An 18,910-nucleotide genomic window follows, 5' to 3' on the forward strand; every position below is an offset into this window, starting at 1 on the left:
AGGGACCCCAAGGCCACCGGCGACCAGGAAAGATACGAATGCTTTCACGTTTGAAGGCGATACGCGGATTGACTCCACAGCTCGTTAAAGTTGTAAAGCAGAAATGCTTTATTCAGCGCCCAGGTGCATGGGGATCGCTCCTCCAAAGTATGCACACCCAGGGTCGTTTCTCCTTTACATTTATTCCCTTAAGGCATACATATGCATTAGATTACTGATACAGCCATACATATTTAGTATCTGTCCCCGCCTCGTATTATAATGAGCTAGAAGGTCCTTTGCGCCTGCGCAGTGCCTGCTGTGGTCATGGGCAGGGGTCTCAAGATGAAGTAGATGAGTCTTCCTCTTAAACTTCTCACCTTTTAATCTTCGCGCATGGCTTTAGGGTTTAGTCGGGACCTCATCCATAAATCATCAGCTTCTCCCCCTTATCAATAGACCCAGACATTCGCATTTCCTTGTCAATAGTTGCTTATCAGTAGAATCAGGCCTCTGTCTCCTCCCCTTATCGGTAGTTTGTGCCTTGTTCTGTGTAGTAAGCATGATCGGTGTTTACAGCAGACAATACTTTTGTTTAAGCAAGGGATTCTTCTAACTCTCTTATACAATCCCCTGTGTTTTCCCTTTGTACATTTATTAACGCTGTTATCAAAGGTGTCCCCTGGATGTGAAGGTACCACAGCACAGCCAGCTGAGTGAAAGCGGTGGGTGCGTGAGGAGAAATGGTCCCAGTGTAGGTGTCCGTGCTAAGCGGGGCCAAGTGACCCCAATGGCGCTGCCTGGTGTTACCACTGCAGCTTCTAGGCGGCAATACGCAGGTTATTCCTCTGAGCGCCACAACAAGGGCCTCAGGTTCCTCCAGGACCGCCTGGGGAGGGCACAACACGCCCAGCTCCGCGCCTCACCTAATTAACCTAATTAACCTAATTAACCTAATTAACCGAATTAACACAGGGGCGGCAGAGCTCGCCCCCCCCGCCCTGCGCCAACACCGGGCGGCACCGCTTGGGGGCGCCCTAACAGCTGGAGCTGGTGCGCGGCTCTCGGCGCGTCTCCACCAATGGGAGCAGGGGGCGGGGGCAGAGGCCGCGGAGCGCAGCGCGGTGCAGCCGGAGCCATGCCCGTGGACCTGGCGCTGTGGAGCGGGCCGCTGAGCCTCACCGAGGTGGAGCAGAAGCCGGCGCAGCCTTTGCGGGTCAAGTATGGCTCCGTGGAGATAGACGAGCTGGGCAAGGTGCTCACGCCCACTCAGGTGAGTGAGGGCCCGGCCTGTGGCGCAGGAGGGCGCTGCAGAATGGCGGGGGCCGGCCGGGCCTCTTGGGCCTCCGTTCTGGCAGCTCCGATGGGAGCCTCACCGGGTGCAAAGCCTCCCTGGGCTTTGCTGTTGGCTCTTGTAGGGGGGCTGCGCGGTGCGGTCCGGCCCCGCTCCGTGCTGCGGGAGGAATCCCGGCGGCTCCGATAAGCTGGGCGTGAGCTGGTACGAACGGCCTTGAACTGGGCGGTTGCTGATGCCTGCGGTGGGCGGGCGTGTGTGCGGTACGGCTGGCGTGGAGCTGGCTGCTCCCGCTAACGCTGCCGTCCCTCCAGGTGCAGAATCGCCCCACCAGCATTGAATGGGATGGCTGTGATCCCCAGAAGCTTTATACCCTGGTTCTCACAGACCCAGACGCGCCCAGTAGGAAGGACCCAAAGTTCAGGTAATGGGGATGGGGCAGCTCCCTGGGTTGACTGGGGAAAGCGGAGCATCCCTCTTGCTCTGAGCAGGGGGTCAGGAGCGTGCTCCACCTAAGGTGCAGCAGAGTCTGTGCCCTTGCATCTCTCCTTGAGACAGGGACAGCATGGGGAGGAGCAGCTGCTTTTGCCAGGGGTGGTTGAAGGTCTGTTGTAGCTTAGAGAAGCACATCATCTGCTTGCTTTAATATGGCGTGTGTGCGAGTTAGAATTAGGGCTGTCTGTGCTGGCAGTGCAGGCTTAAACCTGGGGCCAGCTCACCCGTCTCAAGCCAGGCTTTGGGTATCACAGAGCCACAGGGCAGGAGGGCAGACTTTGCTCTAGGACTGGTATCTCTGGGATTGGCAAACAAGGAGTGGCAGCTCTTCAGCTGCAGTTACCCTGCGCCGACTGCAGCAAAGCAGCAGCCTGGGGCAGTGAAGGGTCTTGCTGGGGCTGTGGTGCAGCCTCACTGCTTTTTGCCATTCTCCTTCCAGGGAATGGCATCACTTCCTGGTGACCAACATGAAAGGCAACAACGTGAGCAGCGGGACTGTGCTGTCCGATTACGTCGGCTCCGGACCTCCCAAAGGGACAGGTTGGTACTTCCACGTGGCAGTTCGCATGCTCTAGGCACAGTGGTGCTGCGTGGATCAGATGCAGAGAGGAGGGTGGGAGCTCTGCAGGAAACTGGCTGCCTGCTTGGCACATGCCATGCTGCAGGAATGGCCCACACAGCACAGCTTGTGGCTGCTCATGGGCGCTAGGAATAGCTGCCTGCTTCAAGGCCATCACAGTTACACACAACATACTCAGGCTGCATTCCAGGCCTGGGGAATGCAGGCATCCATTCCCCAGCACTCCCGGGGTCACTTCAGAGCAGACCTGGCCCCGGGAATTGCAGGTGCGCGGCCCTGGTAACGCTGTGTTGCTCCCCGCAGGGCTGCACCGCTACGTGTGGCTGGTGTACGAGCAGCCCAAGCCGCTGTCCTGCAACGAGCCCATCCTCTCCAACCGCTCCGGGGACAAGCGAGGCAAGTTCAAGGTGGCCTCTTTCCGCAGCAAGTACGAGCTGGGGGTGCCGGTGGCTGGCACGTGCTACCAGGCCGAGTGGGATGACTACGTGCCCAAGCTGTACGAGCAGCTCTCGGGCAAGTAGGGCGCGGGGCGGTGAGGAAGCCCTGTGCAGCACCCCGGGGACCGGGCTGCTCGGAGCGCGTGGCTGTAGTTCTGTTTCATTAGTGAATCAAACCTGACTGCTCCCGTTCCTGGAGCTGTAACCTGCCCCTGCCCCTGCCCTGCCCGAGCCTGCGCCGTGTCCGTGTGCTCCAGCCCCGTGCTGTGCTTCTGCTGGCTCCCGCACATCCAGGTGATCACTGTAAGGGCCACCACCCCCAGGCTGACCTGCTCAAGGGAAGCCAGACCTGTGTTATTGTCCCTGCTGTACTGAAGGTGGTGTGGGTACAGAACCACTTCTGGGGTGGTGCTGGCTGCGTAGGCTCCCTTTGCCAGGAGAGGAGGGGGCAGGCGAAGGGAAACCCTCATTTCTGGCTTGTATTCCTTTTACCCTCAAGCCTTTGGCCAGTGCCTCCACTGCAATGAACCACTAGAGTAGTGAAGGTGCAGCTAAGCTGATTTATAGCACTGCCTTCTGTTCTGTTGCCACTCGAAGCCGAGAGCCCACTTCCTTTGTTGGAGTTGTGTTGTGACCCCATGTCCGTGTGCTGTTTGCTCACAGTGCAATTAAAAACGTACCACGGTGGACGGTGTGGTTGTTGCCTTGGGGGGCTGGAGGGGGGCAGCTTGGGGTCACCGTTCCTTTCCTCCTGGTGCAGAGTGGTGATGCACCCTCCCGGCAGCCCGCCCTAGAACTGGAGGTGCCGGAGGAGCGCAGCTCCAAGCAGCCACGTCCTATCCAACAAGTTAACCCTGGTTAGATCCAGTTAGTCTATATCCACTCACCTCGAGGCTCAGCTTGCCGTCACAGCACACGGTGCTGCCAGGCTGGCTTTACAGCTGCAGAGAGGACACTTCTCAGCGTGCTACTGACGCTGCCCTAACGCATCAGCAGGGTGATTGATCCCCTGAGACCCTTCTGTCACCAACCTTGAACCTCTGCAGCAGAGCCCCTCCTGCAGCGGTGACCCCTGGGCTGCCCCACATGGGTGCAGAACTGGAAGCCTCATCACCCCACAGGAGCCCACAGCACCACCGCAAGAGGCTCCACCAGCGTTACCTGAGCTGCAGCCAGGCTCCAGCATCCTGGTTGTCCTGATGCTCCAGCAGCGAGGCCCGGTGGGGCCTCCTGAGTGCTTAAAGTGGAAAACGAGCCTTCGGTCCAGTCTGGCATCTTGACAGGGTTGAAAGATGAGGGCAGTGTAAGTCCCAGAGGAGCTGCGGCTGCCCCATCCCTGGCAGTGCTCAAGGCCAGGTTGGACACAGGGGCTTGGAGCAAGCTGCTCCAGTGGAAGGGGTCCCTGCCCGTGGCAGGGGTTAGAGCTGGAGGAGCTTTAAGGTCCCTTCCAATCCAAACCAGGCTGGGATGCTGTGCTAATTGTACTTCATGGAACTCAAAGCTTTAAACTGGCCCCTTCCTCAAAGGAAGCGAGTCTGGAACTGAGGAAGGGGCTTGTGTTCTACCCCAAGGCAGCTGGTCAACCCAGCCATTAAACCAGGCAATCCAGGTGGGAAACAGCCCCATGACCAAGCGGATCAGGCAGCAGGGGCCCATCAGCTCATCCCCCCTGGGACTAAACCCACCCTCAACCCCTTCCCTGCCTGGAACAGCAGGATTGGGGTAACACCCACGTGGTGGGGGGGTGTCCTCCCTGTGCTCCCCCCATCCATCCACCCCCGGCGCTGCGCCGGGCCGGGCCCCACAATGACACAGGCACGCGTTGTGATGAACACTTTTATTTACAAATATAAGTAAAAGCTCTGACAGTTAATTCATGCTCTTCCTCGGAACCTGAAAAATGGGGGCGTTGGGGGGGGGGGGGGTGTGTTTTTTTGTTTCATTTTCTTCTCTTTTATTCTTAAAGTGCATGCAAAAGAAGTAAAGCCTTGGTTTTTTCTCTTTTTATTGTAAGAAAATACACAGTTTGAAAGTGTGGAGAATGCAAGATTCGTGACCAAGATCGGGGGGGGTGGGTGGGGGGTGGGCTGGGGGCAGGGACAAAGAAAGAAAACCCAAGAACTAAAGCAAAGAAAGCCAAAAGTAAAGCAGAGAACAGAAAAAGGGGCTGGGGATGAGCCGAGAGGACGGGGCCGGGCCCCGAGCGCTGGGAGGGGAAGAGGGGAAAGGGGGAAAGAAGTAAAAAAAGTTCTGATCAGAGAACCAGTTAAAATACAATATGAAAATAAGTAAAAGCTCTCCTTAAATTTTTCCTTCTATACACAAAATACACGATTTGACAAAGCCCAATTTGTGCTACCGGGAATCCTGTGGGCTCCTTTGTGAAGTGTCAATTCCCATTCTCTGCGACAGCAGAAAAGGATTTATGATACAATCAAAGAGCTGATGCCGAGGAGCGAGGCCCCGTCCCCGCCTCGGCGCTGCTAAAAATCACCACGTCTGCCCCCTCCCCGCCCCGTCCCCAAAGTCTCAATGTCACCACTGATATGTACAGCAGGAGTTAAGGTTTTGTGTGGTTTCCTTGTCCTGTAAAATGTATCAAATCTTTTTTTTTTTTGTGTTTTTTTTTTGTTTTTTTTTTTCAATCTTTAATAAAATTTTTATTATTTAATTATTCCTGATGAATAAATACCAAAAAAATAAAGACTAAAATTAAATTATGCAGCAGCTGGTTCAGGTAAGGCTGCGGATTTGTCTCTCTCCCCCTGGGCTTGGAGCTTGCCATCAGAATCGAGGTGGGTGCTTTTTTGCTTGTACTTTCATCGATTGGTGGTAAAATGAGTGATTGCTCAAAAGCAACAGACATCCACTTGGGGGGGGGGGGGGGTGGGGGGGTTAGAGCCTTTTTTTTGTGGGTTTTTTGCTTTTTTTTTGCCATTAAAATTGTCACATTTTGAATCATTGCACAGAGACATCAATACTGGGACATACTATGGAGAAGAACCACCAGGAGCTGTCCTGCACCGGGCTGGGACACGGGCCCCGGTGGCGGAAGGAGATACAGGCACTAAGTCCGACACGATGTCAGGAAGAGAGACAGAAAGAGAGAGAGCACTCCCGGTGACGTGGGGAATGTTGGGTTTGCAAGTTTGCTCCTTACTTGGTTTTACCTCTTTGTTTTGTTGTCTTTTTTGTGTGTGTGTGTTTTCAATGGCATCAAGCAATCTAATCTCATCTATAGTCCTCCTTGGGATATTCTAACGTGACCAAATTCCCAAAGCCCATCCGCAAGCTCTCCATGTCAAACGTCTCAATCTCTCGCTCCTGCCTTTCCAAGAGAAACTTGATCCTCTCGCTGCGTTCCTTCTGCAGGGCTGCCAGCTCCTCCTCGATCTGCAGGGAGCAGAGGCAGCAGCCCCTTAGCACAGCACCAGCACCCCGAGCCCGCGGCCGCAGCCAGGCACCCCCAGACCGTACCTTCTGCTCGAGATGCGCCCTGCGCAGCGACACCCGCTGCTCCAGCTTCTGGAGCTCTCTTTCGTGCTGTGCTTCTGTCTGCATCTTGATTTTGCTCTGATACGCGTTGAGCAGCTCCATCTCCTGCTGGAGTTGCAGTCTCAGGGCTTGGCATTCCGCTTCTTGGGCCTCATCCAGCCGCAGCTGTGGGAGCGTTGGGAAAACAACGTTGGAATCTCCACGCGGAACTGCCCCGCTCCGACAGCAGGGACACACAGCTCTGCCTCCTCAGAGTGCCCCTTGCTCTCAGCACCACAGCCTCTGGTGCTGGTGGCGGTAGAGGAAGGCAGCAAGGGCTTCCTAACAGCAGCTACCGCACACACAGAGGCAGGAGCCTCAGAGCAGATCCAATCCTGAATCCCCAGCTGTGTGTTCTGTGAGGTGCTTGTTACAAGGGGGAAAGTGTGTCCTGGTGCACTATAAAGCAGTTGTTACCAACCCACCACACCGCATGCTGCAGGGATGCATGGGCTGACTGTACCCACCTCCATCACGCCCGCCCTGCCCAGGATGCTGCACCTACCGCCTGTGAGGCCATCATCTCGTTGATGCTCTGCTCGTACTGCTCGGCCAGGATGGCGAGCTTCCTCGTCTGCTCGTCCTTCAGACTCTTCAGAATTGTCTTGTGCTCACTCTTTGGAGTTACTTCCAGCTGGTGATTCTTCAGTGCTTTGTACTGCTTCGTCTGCACTTTGCATGTGTCCTGGAACTGCTTTTTGATCTGCATTTCCATAGCCTGCCGAGGAAGGAATGCTGTGAAGAGCTTTGGGAACGGAGATCCCAATGGGTGGGTTGGGGCCCAGCCCATCACCCTGCCTCCTGCCCTCCAAAAGGATTCGCTTCCCCAGAGCCTCCCGTTTTGCTGTCTCCCCACCTCAGCCCTGGGCTACGCAGAGGCTGTGGAGCTGACAGAGGAGACAAGTGGACAGAAGCAACGCGCCTTTGGGCTGTTCACAGGAGGAACGGACATCCCCGCACCAAGCAGCTCACAGGGCTCTAATCCACCTGGAGCCAGGCTGGGACCGAGCACAGCGCTCAGCACACCCATGCTCTCTCCCCCTTTGAAAGCAGGAAGCATCCCCCAACCCCATTCCCTATCAAGGTTTATAGGCTGATACCAGCAGGGCCTGAGGAACACACCGCTCATCGGAAGCAAACACTGAACCATCTGCTGGGGATGAGCCTAGTTCTGCCCAGCAGCCTCAATCAGCACAGCACTTAGAAGCGCTCAGCGAGCTCTTTGCTCTAACAGCTCACAACTTCCTCGCACCACAGAGGCCCCGTGCAAAGGAGAGGGATGCCAGGCAGGAGGCAGCAGGCCCAGGGACTGCCAGAGGAGGGGGGAAAGCTTCCGGCACCTTCAGGTTCTTTGGTTGCTGCCGGAGCTCCATGAAATGCTTCCTGTGCAGCTCCCGCTCCCGCCGCTTGTTGTATTCCAGCTGGTTCTCGAGCTCAGTCTGGTGCTGCAGCCGGATGAGGTCCATGCGCAGCTTCTGCAGCGTGTGCAGCTGCCGGTACTCCAGCTCGCGCGTGGACTCGTCGTGCCGGATCAGCATGGCGTGCTCCATCTCCTTCTGCGTCCGCTTCTTGTTCAGCTCCTGCACAGAGCAGAACACGGGGAGAGAGCTCAGCAGTGCTGGGGTTTGTGGAGCTGGTGTCTACAGAGAACGCCAAGGGCTTCCATGTGCCACAGGGAAACAAACGCAGCAGCACGATGGGAATGGTAAAGTGAGCACCAACCATCCATCCATCCATCCATCCATCCATCCATCCATCCATCCATCCATCCGGTAGGACAAGAGGAACCAGCCTCAAGCTGCCCCAGGGCAGGTTCAGATGGAGCTGAGGAACAATTCCTGCCCCAGAGGGTGCTCAGGCATTGGAACAGGCTGCCCAGGGCAGGGCTGCAGGCACCACCGGCCCTGCAAGTGTTCACACACCGTGGAGACGAGGCCCTCAGTGCCATGGGGCAGTGGTGGCCTTGGCAGTGCTGGGGTAAGGGTTGGACTGGATGAGCTTAAAGGGCTTTTCCAACCTGGCTGATTCCATGATCCATCCATCCATCCATTCCTCCCTCCCTCCCCTCCATCCATCCATCCCTCCACCCTGCAACCAGCTCCTGCCTGCTCCAGGGAGTCTCCAGCCTCCCGGTTGCCTGCTGTAAATCACCCCAAGCCCCTGGGAGGCACTGCGAGATGAGGCTTCCCTCCTACCACTAGCACTGGAATGGCCAAAGCAGAGGTGAAGAGCCCCAGCTCACCACATGGGGTAAGGAAACCCTTCCTTGCAAGCCAAGGACGAGGGCAGTGCTGGAATCGGCATCCCTGGAAGTGTTCACAAACCACGTATTCATAGAGTGGCACAGGACAGGCCTCGCACACGCACAGTGCCCAGCACAGGGAAGGCCCCGTGCTGGCTCAGTCTAATGAGTGGAAGCCAATAAGGGTGTAATTAGAATCATAGAATGGTTTGGGTTGGAAAGGACCTCAAGATCATCCAGTTCCAACCTGGCCTTGAACACTGCCAGGGATGGAGCACTCACAGCCTCCCTGGGCAACCCATTCCAGTGCCTCACCACCCTCACAGTAGAGAATTTCCTCCTTAGATCCAATCTAAACTTCCCCTGTTTAAGTTTTAACCCGTTACCCCTTGTCCTGTCACTGCAGTCCCTGATGAAGAGTCCCTCCCCAGCATCCCTATAAGCCCCTTTCAGACACTGGAAGGCTGCTCTGAGGTCTCCACGTAGCCTTCTCTTCTCCAGGCTGAACAGCCCCAACTTCCTCAGCCTGTCTTCATACAGGAGGTGCTCCAGTCCCCTGATCATCCTCGTGGCCTCTGGACTTGTTCCAGCAGTTCCATGTCCTTTTTATGCTGAGGACACCAGAACTGCACACAATGCTCCAGGTGAGGCCTCACAAGAGCAGAGCAGAGGGGCAGGATCACCTCCTTCAACCTGCTGGTCACGCTCCTTTTGATGCAGCCCAGGATACGGTTGGTTTCTGGGCTGCGAGCGCACACTGCAGCCGGCTCATGTTCATTTTCTCATCGACCAGCACCCCCAAGGCCTCCACAGGGCCGCTCTGAATCTCTAATTATCGGAGTTGCTGCTTGCACGCTGTCACCCTGGTGCAACCCTCAGCATCAACAGCACCTGCAAGCAGGCTCTTCAGCCCGTGTGGCTGTTGTGACTGTGAGAGGCTCCGGGAGGAGGGCAGGGAAGGAGACGGGGCCGGGTCTTGTCCCTGGTCTCAGCTATGAGGATGTTGCACACGTTTCGTTTAAGCAAAACACCACCTTGGGCCATAAATCAGACCTGCAGGTGTGCTGGGATGGATCCTCACTCACACAGAGGCACAAGGGACAGGCAGCCCATGGGCAGAGAGATGGCTTGTGTGCCCTCACCTAAGGCAGGGCAGGTTCCTCTCATGTGCCAATCCCTATGGAACACCCTGTCAGCCCACACAGTGGGAACAAACAGGGGCACTGCCCTCAGAACACTTTTCCACTGAAAGGATCTCTGGGATTCCTTCAAATAGCAAGAACAAAAAAGGCTTTTAAAATGGTCTGGGGTTTATCAGGGCCTGTAGGGCCAGGCCAAGGGGAACGGCGTGAACCTGCCCGAGGGGAGGCTGAGCTGAGCTCTTAGGCAGAAGCTCTTCCCTGTGAGGGTGCTGAGGCGCTGGCACAGGGTGCCCAGAGAAGCTGTGGCTGCCCCATCCCTGGCAGTGCTCAAGGCCAGGTTGGACACAGGGGCTTGGAGCAAGCTGCTCCAGTGGAAGGGGTCCCTGCCCGTGGCAGGGGTTGGAGCTGGAGGAGCTTTGGGGTCCCTTCCAACCCAACCCAGGCTGGGATGCTGTGATTTACTTCAGGTGTCTGATCCAGCTGGAACGGGTCAGTAGGGGTGCTACTTCCAGGAAATAAACGCTTGGATCACTGTGAACATCGGGTCTCTTTGAGGAGCTTCAACGCAGGAGCTCAGGGGAGCGTTTCCTGGTTAAAACACATGGCAGGTACCTGCATTCTGTTCTCATCCCTGCCACAGGGCTTACACACTGCGATGAGGGTGCCCAAGTCTGACTTTTCATAGTCCTTCATTCTCAGGGTGTCTGAGCTGATGTCGGGATGGGATGGCTCCAAGCAGGTACAATGCAGGGCACTGTTAGGGGTACGCAGGCAAATGGGATGGTGGCAGACCAAGAACACGATCATGAGAGGTCTGTGACCACTCGTTCATTCTCAGCCTTCACAGAACTGTCTTTATCCAAACCTAACATTAATGAAGAACTGAGACACTATCGTCATGTCACCACAAGTGACAGTTCCTTCTCCACGGTGGGCTTTGACTGCAGGCAGCCTCTGAGGCAAGGGGCAATCCAAGCGGGATGGAGAGCAGCTTCCCATTAAAAGCTATCCCCATTCTGTGCACCCGCTTGAGCAGAGCCCAGTGGAAAGGGAAGACCTCATCACCTGAGGGTGACGGCTGCAGACACACAGGGCTGAACTGGTATTTCTGACACTCGCAGCACTTCCCCCTGCGCCCTTAACACCGTCCCTGGTTCAGCACACGTTTCACCCGCCTTAGTCCTCTTCAGCCACCAAGCAGAACCCCCCCCATGGTTCCTTTCCAGCCATTCTCCCAAGGGTGGCACCCACCACGGCACAAAGTGCCCTGGGCTGTGACAGAAGGACCCCCCCCAAAACCTAATGCCCATGCTTTGCAGCCATGAAGCTAAGCCCCTCGCCGCAGTGCCTGGGGAAGGGAGGGAGGAATGCCTTACTTCCCGAATGTTCTGCTGCTCCATCTCGTGCCTCTTGATCATGGTTTTTCTCTTGAAGAAACGGCAGTTTTTGTCGTAGTAGAGTCTCTGCTGGCTGAGAAGATGGGCCTCCTCTTCAGCCTGCGTGTGCTGCAGGTTCTCCTTGTGTTTGGATATCCTTTCCTGCTTCTCTTTCTTCGGCGTGCTGTGGTCCTCATTCATTTCCTGCCGCAAAGAAACCACTTCCCTTAGGGTCAGTGACACAGGACTGAGACCTTCGCTCACTGCCTCTCCTCTGGTCGTGAAAGGACACCAAAACCCCAACCACGCCACCAGAACCAGACTCATCCCTGACCATGCCCAGCCCCGCTGCCTCCAGAGCTGGGCTCGAATGCACCAAGAGGAGGAGGAGGAAGCGCCCATTCAACATCCCAGGGGCAGCACCAAACCATCAGCACCCTCTGGCTGTCCGGGAAAGAGACTGGGTCAGACCCCAGGGCTCCCCTCCCTTCTCTGCCCCTGTTCCACACAGGAGCCCAGCTGGGCTTCAGCTTTATTTCAGCAGGACTCGTGCTCAGTTCTCTGTTGAGGCAGGTACCCAGTGGGGCTCCTTCCTGTTCATTTGCTCACCTTTATGCTCTGAACAGCAAGTGATTTGCGTGTGTGCTGGGATGCTGGGCTTCAGTGATGCAGGTTTGGACAGATAAGCTATGAGCTTAGTTACTACTTTGTCTGACTCCTGTAAGTGACCATTAAACAAATGGCACCCGAATGGGTGCTCTTCACGTACAGCTTGAGCAGAAAAGCCTCAACCCCCCCCAAAACAGATGAGGAAAAAGAGGAGGAAGAATTCCGTGAAGTCCCATTTCACAGAATCACAGAATCCCAAGGGTTGGAAGGGACCTCAAAAGATCATCCAGTCCAACCCCCTGCAAGAGCAGGGTAACCTACAGTACATCACACAGGAACTTGTCCAGGCGGGCCTTGAATATCTCCAGTGTAGGAGACTCCACAACCCCCCTGGGCAACCTGTTCCAGTGCTCTGTCACTCTTACAGTAAAGAAGTTCTTCCTGATGCTCACATGGAACCTCCTGTGCTCCAGTTTACACCCATTGCCCCTTGTCCTGTCACTGGGCATCACTGAAAAAACCCAGCTCCATCATCCTGACACCTACCCTTTACATATTTGTAAACACTGATGAGGTCCCCCCCCCCTCAGTCTCCTCCTCTCCAAGCTAAAGAGACCCAGCTCCCTCAGCCTCTCCTCATAAGGGAGATGTTCCACTCCCTTCATCATCTTTGTGGCTCTGCGCTGGACTCCTTCAAGCAATTCCCTGTCCTTCTTGAACAGAGGGGCCCAGAACTGGACGCAATATTCCAGATGCGGCCTCACCAAGGCTGAGTAGAGGGGGAGGAGAACCTCTCTTGACCTACTAACCACTCCCTTTCTAATGCACCCTAAGATGCCATTTGCCTTCTTGGCCGCAAGAGCACATTGCTGGCTCATGGTCATCCTCCTATCCACCAGGACCCCCAGGTCCCTTTCCCCTTCACTACTTTCCAGCAGGTCAACCCCCAACCTGTACTGGTACATGGGGTTGTTCTTCCCCAGATGCAAGACTCTACACTTGCCCTTGTTAAATTTCATCAAGTTTCTCCCCGCCCAACTCTCCAGCCTGTCCAGGTCTCGCTGAATGGCAGCACAGTCCTCTGGTGTGTCAGCCACTCCTCCCAGCTTTGTGTCATCAGCAAACTTGCTGAGGGTGCACTCAGTTCCCTCATCCAGGTCATTGATGAAAATATTAAACAGCACCGGTCCCAGCACCGACCCCTGAGGGACTCCACTAGTCACAGACCTCCAGCTAGAATCTGCGCCATTGACCACAACTCTCTGCCTTCTTCCTTTCAACCAGTTCTCGATCCACCTCACTACCTCATCACCAAGCCCACACTTCCTTAGCTTATCTATGAGGATGCTGTGGGAGACAGTATCAAATGCCTTACTGAAATCAAGTTCCCCTTGATACTGAAATCAAGTTCCCCTTGGTTCCAAAGCTCCTGCTCTACAGCAGGGTGTGAAGGCACCTCCAGCACACACTCATGGACTGGTTCAGGAACCTAAATCTGCTTCCAAGCCTGACAGTGTCCCTTAAACCCCTGGGCTGGCCCAGGTTTATCTGAAGGAAAGGCTGCTTCATGTTCATTCCACACCCCGTCAGCCCTGGAAATGAGGGTTTCTTGCCTCTTTAATCTTCTCCTTGCAAAGCTTGTATTGTTTCTTCTGACTTTCTAAAAAGGTCGCCAGGTCTTTCTTCTGCTGAGCCAAAATCTGTTGCTGGAATTTCTTTTCATCTGCTGCAGCTGCCTTTGCCTGCAAGGCACAGAGAGAGGGGGGGAAAGAGGAAGAAACCACAAAGGGTGAGGAAGCAGGTCAGGAATCCAGCCCAAATCAGTGCTCTGTGGTGCTTTATGGGCTGCCATTCTCTCAGCACTGTGCTAGACAAAGCCATATGAGGATTCAGCCACATGAAAGCTGCTTGCACAAACCCCCCCTCATGCCCACATACCTTGAAGAGTTCCCTCATGCTTCTTACCTCTCTGCACCAACACCAGCCCAGAGGGTGAAACCCCGCTGCTTTTACCATATGGATTCACACGTTGAGTTTTAAATGGGCCCACTGACAGCAGCAAGCTTTGACCTGTCCTCAGCCAGGAGGCAGCAGCTCCCTCCAAGGTCCCCACAGGGCCCGTCAGCCTCTCTGAGCCATCGCTTGGCTGCGGCATCAGTCAATGCCCACGGAGCCACGAGGCTTGGAGCTGGGAAGCTCCTGCATGAAAGTGGCCAAGGCAGCTCCACGCAGTGACCATGCAGGGAGCTTTAAGCAGTACGTCCACTGCCTTCTCTGAGAGCCCTGGTTCACCCCTCTCCCCCTGCCTTCATAGAATCATAGAATGGTTTGGGTTGGAAAGGACCTCAAGATCATCCAGTTCCAACCCCCCTGCCATGGACAGGGACTCCTCTCACTAAACCATCCAACACAAGGCTTCATCCAACCTGGCCTTGAGCACTGCCAGGGATGGAGCACTCACAACCTCCCTGGGCAGCCGATTCCAGTGCCTCAGCACCCTAACAGGAAAGAATTTCCTCCTTAGATCCAATCTAAACTTCCCCTGTTTCAGTTTGAACCCGTTACCCCTTGTCCTGTCACTGCAGTCCCTGATGAAGAGATGTACACTTGAGAAGCCTCCTCACCTCTTTCTCCATCACAGCCACTTGCTTCTTGGCCAGCTTCTCCAGCTCGATGGACGAGTTGTTGGCATGGGTCTCCACCTCCTTCTGCAGCTTGAGGCGGTGCTCGTCCATCTCGGCCTTCAACTTGTTCTCCAGGGCGATCAGCTGCTTCTGGTGCTGGCGCCGCATCCGCTTATATCCTGACATCTGTTCCCGCAACTCGTTCTCCTGCTCATGCTCATGGATCTGCCTTGTAACCTGATGGTGAGGAAAGGGGGACAAGTGCTACGCGGCCTTCGTCATGGACACGGGGTCTCCATCGCTGCTTACCTGCAAACCAGACCCCAGGAACCAGCTGCTCCAGGTGGCAGAGGGTGCTGCTGTTCAACATCACCCATGAGGCCAATGCAGTTTCCCTCTCCTGATCTTTTACCCCTGTCTTGTCCCCATGGATTCCATGTGTGTTTTCAGTGCCACGGCGCAGCTAAAGGAAGCAGCAGGTTACTGAGCGCTGCTGGAGACACCAGAGGAGATCTGGAAACAGAGGTGGCTGCTGGACAACCTTCTGTGGACCCAGACTCACATCCTGAGGGTGACATGGACTTAAAGTCTGCATCCATTCTAAGACCCCTCCTGCAGTTCCAAGTCACTCCCTCAATACCCATCCCCTGCATTCCTCCTAAAAAATGGCTCCTTAAAATCCAAGAAGATGGCAGCAGAGCTCATGCCCTACCAGAACTGGAAGACTCCTAACACGGGAACACCGTCCTGGAGCTGTGTGCTCTGAACAGGACTGATCAGATGGTTTAAACCCTGCTCAGCTGAAACAAGCTCCCAAGTTTCCATGTTCATTTCCATGCCCAAGTGCGGCCTTGTGAAAGGAAGGGAAAAAAATAATCCAGTGAAGTTGTGCCAAGAATGGTCAGACTCTTGAGTGGGAACGCTCCCATTCCAGAAGGAAAGGGGCCAAAACGGGGTTTTCTTTTTCACGCAGTGCCAGGAACTTCACGTATGCAGATCTGATCTCCTGTGTGAGAGGCCTGGGAGCCAAAAGCTGGAGCCATAGAACACGTGCGGAGCTGCAGTGCCTGACTCTGTGTGGGTCTCTCCCTTCCCACTTAAGTGTGAAGCGAAGAGCTCAGCCCTTTGAGGGTGATCACTGAAGCTTTATGAACCAGCAGACCTGCCAAAGCCTTCCATGAGAGCCCAGAGAAGGAACTGACACCTACCACAGGCATTCAAGGCTGTTTATCAGAGCTCTTCGAGGTTCAGGTGTGGGACGGGATGGACCCACAGACCTCAAGTTCCACACTCACCAGCAGCCCTGTGCTTCGGGACCAGTGTCTGATGGGAAGCAGCGATCAAGAGCTCCAACAGCCAAGCTCACCCAAGGCAGGCAGCATGCTGAGATGCTGCCTCCTGCCTCAGCTCAGATGCCTACCAGCACCTGGGAGCAGCGTGAAGGGAGGTGAGGAAGAGCCTTCCAAAGCCTTCCCCTTGAAACTGGTTAACAGCAATTTACAGTAAATGGTTACCAAGATTATAGCCAGAGTCCAGAACAGAAACAAGACGTGAAAGGATGAAGGTACTGAAGTGGACAGGCTCTGTCTTCCCTCTGCCCCTTCCAAACACAACCCCAGAGAGCAAAGGGAACATCTGGCTGCAAAGCCTGACTCCAGTGCTGTGTCTGACTCTAGCACCAGGAAGGATGATGGTGGGTTCACCACATCAGCAAAGGCAAACATGGACTGATCACATCCTCCCTGTACAAGGAATGCTGGGATGCTATTTTGAAGGCAGCTGGGTTAAATACATACCTACACCTCAGCAACTGGTGACAGAGCAGCCTTCAAAGGCTTAAGACAAGGTAATGACAGATCTAAGACAGATACCATGGTAAGTCAGGTTGTAGAAGTGACTGCAGAACGTACACCCAGCATTAGCCCTGTGTATTGCTGTAGCTCAACCAGTGACACCCGTCCTGGGTGTCACTCACACATTTCAGTCAAGTTCGGCAAGAGTAAGATCTTTGCCAGCAGCTTCCAGGCGATGAGAGCTCCTCTGAGAAGCCACCCAGGACAAGGCAAACCCCCAGCATTTCCAGATGCTGTTTCCTGTATTAAATGAGACACGACTTGGAGAGAACAGCCTTGGTCGGGGACATGGAGATGCGGTAAGCACCATGCAGCAGGACGAGATCTCCTGGGATGTGCAGGTTTGCAGCCATTCTGCGAGCCAGGGCACGCTCCATCCCAAGACATTGGCAGAACAAAGCAAACAGGGAGAGCATATGAAAAGCAATGTAAGAACCCACCAGCAACTCTGCCATTCTCCCCTTTGGTCTCGCCTCTGATGAGAGTTAGAATGTGCACTTCTCGTTTACATCATTCAACTTTTACCCTTGCTGGCCTTGGCTGCTCCAAAGCACGTACCTTGCTTCCAGTTTTGCTCATCCCTACCATGACAAGAATTCCACCTTTGAAAGGCTTCACACTTGGTCTGGGATATTTATCTCCAACAATAGGAGGCAATTACTCTTTGTAACACTGGCTGGTAAAACTTGGCAGTCACAGAAGAAGATGGGACATGAAAAAGCCAAAGGAAAACCAAAAGCAGCATTCCATTCCCAAAGAGAGGCGAGAAGGAGAACAGGAGACTCAGTGGGCATGGTGTAGATGTAATGTCTGCAGTCAGCTACGGACCTCATTTATCACCATAATCTCCAATGAAGACCAAGACTGTTCAGAACTCCATCTCTTGGGACAAGGTCTCCAAATGATGATCTCAGGGCATGGAGGAAACAGGGAGAAATTAACTTTAGTGACTGAATATGAGCACTTCAGTGCCAGAGAAGTACTCGAGACTGAGCATGGCAGCACATGAATGGAGGAAGGACTATGGGGGTAAAGGTTAAGCCCCTAATGACTGAACAGCTTGAGCAACCATGTTAGAAAGCATGTGGGTAAGTTCCAGTGATCCCATTTGTTCTTGGACAAAGGTACTTGGAACTTCATGAAGTCTTTCACAAACATAATCCCAGCGGTTATCATGGAAAAGAAAGAGAACAATGGAATTGCTCACTGCACATTTGCTGTCCACATCACCAGGAAAATGTTGGGATGCTTTGAAGCAGAACCCTGCGGTTTCCTGCAGCTCTATGTGCAGCATGCAATAATCCATCAGGTTATCAGCAGACCCAAAATATCTGTACCAAACAGAAGGGGTTTTATTGAGCTATGACGTCTTCTCAGCTTCTTACCTCTCTGTCTTTGGCACACACAGAGCTGAGAAGAGAGATGTCTTTTCCAATCAACTCCCACAGGCAGTTCACTTGCCATGAAATCCAAACTTCCTCCTTTCCACCTCTCCAAGAGTTTTGCTTTACGTAAGGAAGTTGGGTTTAGCTTCTCCAAACCAGCAGCTCCTCAGAGCTCCCTTCCCTACACTGTTTAACCAGGATACTGACCTCTTTCCTATAGGATGGTTGTTCTCACCTCTCCATAACCAAACGAAACACTGAGCTCCTCTTTGCTGGATGCAGCAGAGCACTGAGTGAGAAGCCTCCAGCAGCCTCTCACAGCAAGAGAAGAACTTTGAGATGAGAAAGAACAAGTTCAGTACCTTTAGAGCACCATAAAGGCAGCAGCCAGGGGAGTCCACCGGGAGAAACTCAACCATCTGGAATAAACTGCCACTGCTTCAGCAGGAGAGCGTGCAAGAGCACAGCCATCATGTGGATGTACCTGGTTATGGAGTCAGACCTCTTCAGGGACCTGCTCACACCAACCTAGACATGTGGCTTTGTGGATCCCGGAGGAGATCCCATAATTCCCTTGCTGGCATGTGGATGTCAAAGAGGATGCCAAGGCCTTTGGTAGAGTCCCCCCTGTCTGATCTTTCTGTGACATGTTAACTGTGAGACCATTTCATTTGAGAACTGTCAAAGCAGCTACTGAGGAAACGCATGAGGTGGTGGGGAGTGAAGGGGTCAAAGCGTGAAAGACAACCAGAAACTGCACGTATTTGCAACACACCTTCCACTTAAAGACATTGAGAGATGCAGTCTTGCCACGCAGAAGAACCTGCACCTTTCTTTCTCAACAACTCTTTAAGCTCCAAGGCTTAGATTTCTAGTTTCTAGCTTACAATGGGTGGATCAGTGTGAGTCTGCAAAACAACATGGAGATGTAGCAGGTACCTGATCTCCATTTCAGACAGCAACTTCCCCTGTGACTGCAGGAACATGCAGCAGGTTTTCCACCACTGTTCCAAGGGAGTGATGATCACCAGTGCCAGGGGAGTGCCATAAAACAAGGAGGAGTAAGAGGGGAGGGACGCTGGTCTGCACAAAGAGCAGAGAAAGGTGATCCAGAAAAGAGTGGCTATTAAAACTGTTGCCTGAATGAAGACCAGAGGCAAGCTCCTTCAGCTTTCTTAGCCACATGTGCTCATTTTGCCACTATCATTGGTTTTAACCTGAGTAACCCCAAAGCATCACTGAAAGACAAGAACATTCCCACCTTATTGCATTATTTCATCTGGAATTCTGTCCGGTTCCCTTACTCTTCACATGATGCTTTTGCAGAGCAACAGGGCAGTGGAATCACACTTAAAAATCA

General features: G+C 54.0%; 2 protein-coding genes across 4 annotated transcripts in view; one reads left to right on the plus strand and one right to left on the minus strand.

Annotated features, from left to right (window-relative positions):
- Window positions 1–1,057: 1,057 nt before the first annotated feature.
- Window positions 1,058–3,472, plus strand: PEBP1 (phosphatidylethanolamine binding protein 1). Its single transcript, XM_065693008.1, has 4 exons — window positions 1,058–1,252; window positions 1,588–1,697; window positions 2,208–2,308; window positions 2,652–3,472. Exons 1-4 carry the CDS (start codon window positions 1,061–1,063, stop codon window positions 2,867–2,869), a joined length of 621 nt encoding a protein of 206 aa, XP_065549080.1. The 5' UTR covers window positions 1,058–1,060; the 3' UTR covers window positions 2,870–3,472.
- Window positions 3,473–4,607: 1,135 nt separating this feature from the next.
- TAOK3 (TAO kinase 3) overlaps window positions 4,608–18,910 on the minus strand; it is an 89,242-nt gene continuing 74,939 nt past the window's right edge. For all 3 annotated transcript variants that reach the window (XM_065693005.1, XM_065693006.1, XM_065693007.1), the window contains 7 exons: window positions 14,313–14,549; window positions 13,302–13,430; window positions 11,080–11,283; window positions 7,660–7,899; window positions 6,825–7,037; window positions 6,263–6,445; window positions 4,608–6,178 (listed from right to left, as the gene is read on the minus strand). In XM_065693005.1, coding sequence (XP_065549077.1) covers window positions 6,017–6,178; window positions 6,263–6,445; window positions 6,825–7,037; window positions 7,660–7,899; window positions 11,080–11,283; window positions 13,302–13,430; window positions 14,313–14,549 — 1,368 coding nt within the window. In that variant the 3' untranslated portion in view covers window positions 4,608–6,016. The remainder of the gene's footprint in view (window positions 6,179–6,262; window positions 6,446–6,824; window positions 7,038–7,659; window positions 7,900–11,079; window positions 11,284–13,301; window positions 13,431–14,312; window positions 14,550–18,910) is intronic.

Source organism: Lathamus discolor, chromosome 12 (assembly GCF_037157495.1).
Source record: "Lathamus discolor isolate bLatDis1 chromosome 12, bLatDis1.hap1, whole genome shotgun sequence".
Lineage (NCBI taxonomy): Eukaryota > Metazoa > Chordata > Aves > Psittaciformes > Psittacidae > Lathamus > Lathamus discolor.

Excerpts from the sequence above, each read along its gene's own strand:
- PEBP1 (XM_065693008.1), top strand. The coding sequence starts at position 1,061 with ATGGGAGCAGGGGGCGGGGGCAGAGGCCGCGGAGCGCAGCGCGGTGCA. Across the intron at positions 1,253-1,587 it reads AGGTGCTCACGCCCACTCAG|GTGCAGAATCGCCCCACCAG; the intron begins GTGAGTGAGGGC and ends CCGTCCCTCCAG. Across the intron at positions 1,698-2,207 it reads AGGAAGGACCCAAAGTTCAG|GGAATGGCATCACTTCCTGG; the intron begins GTAATGGGGATG and ends TTCTCCTTCCAG.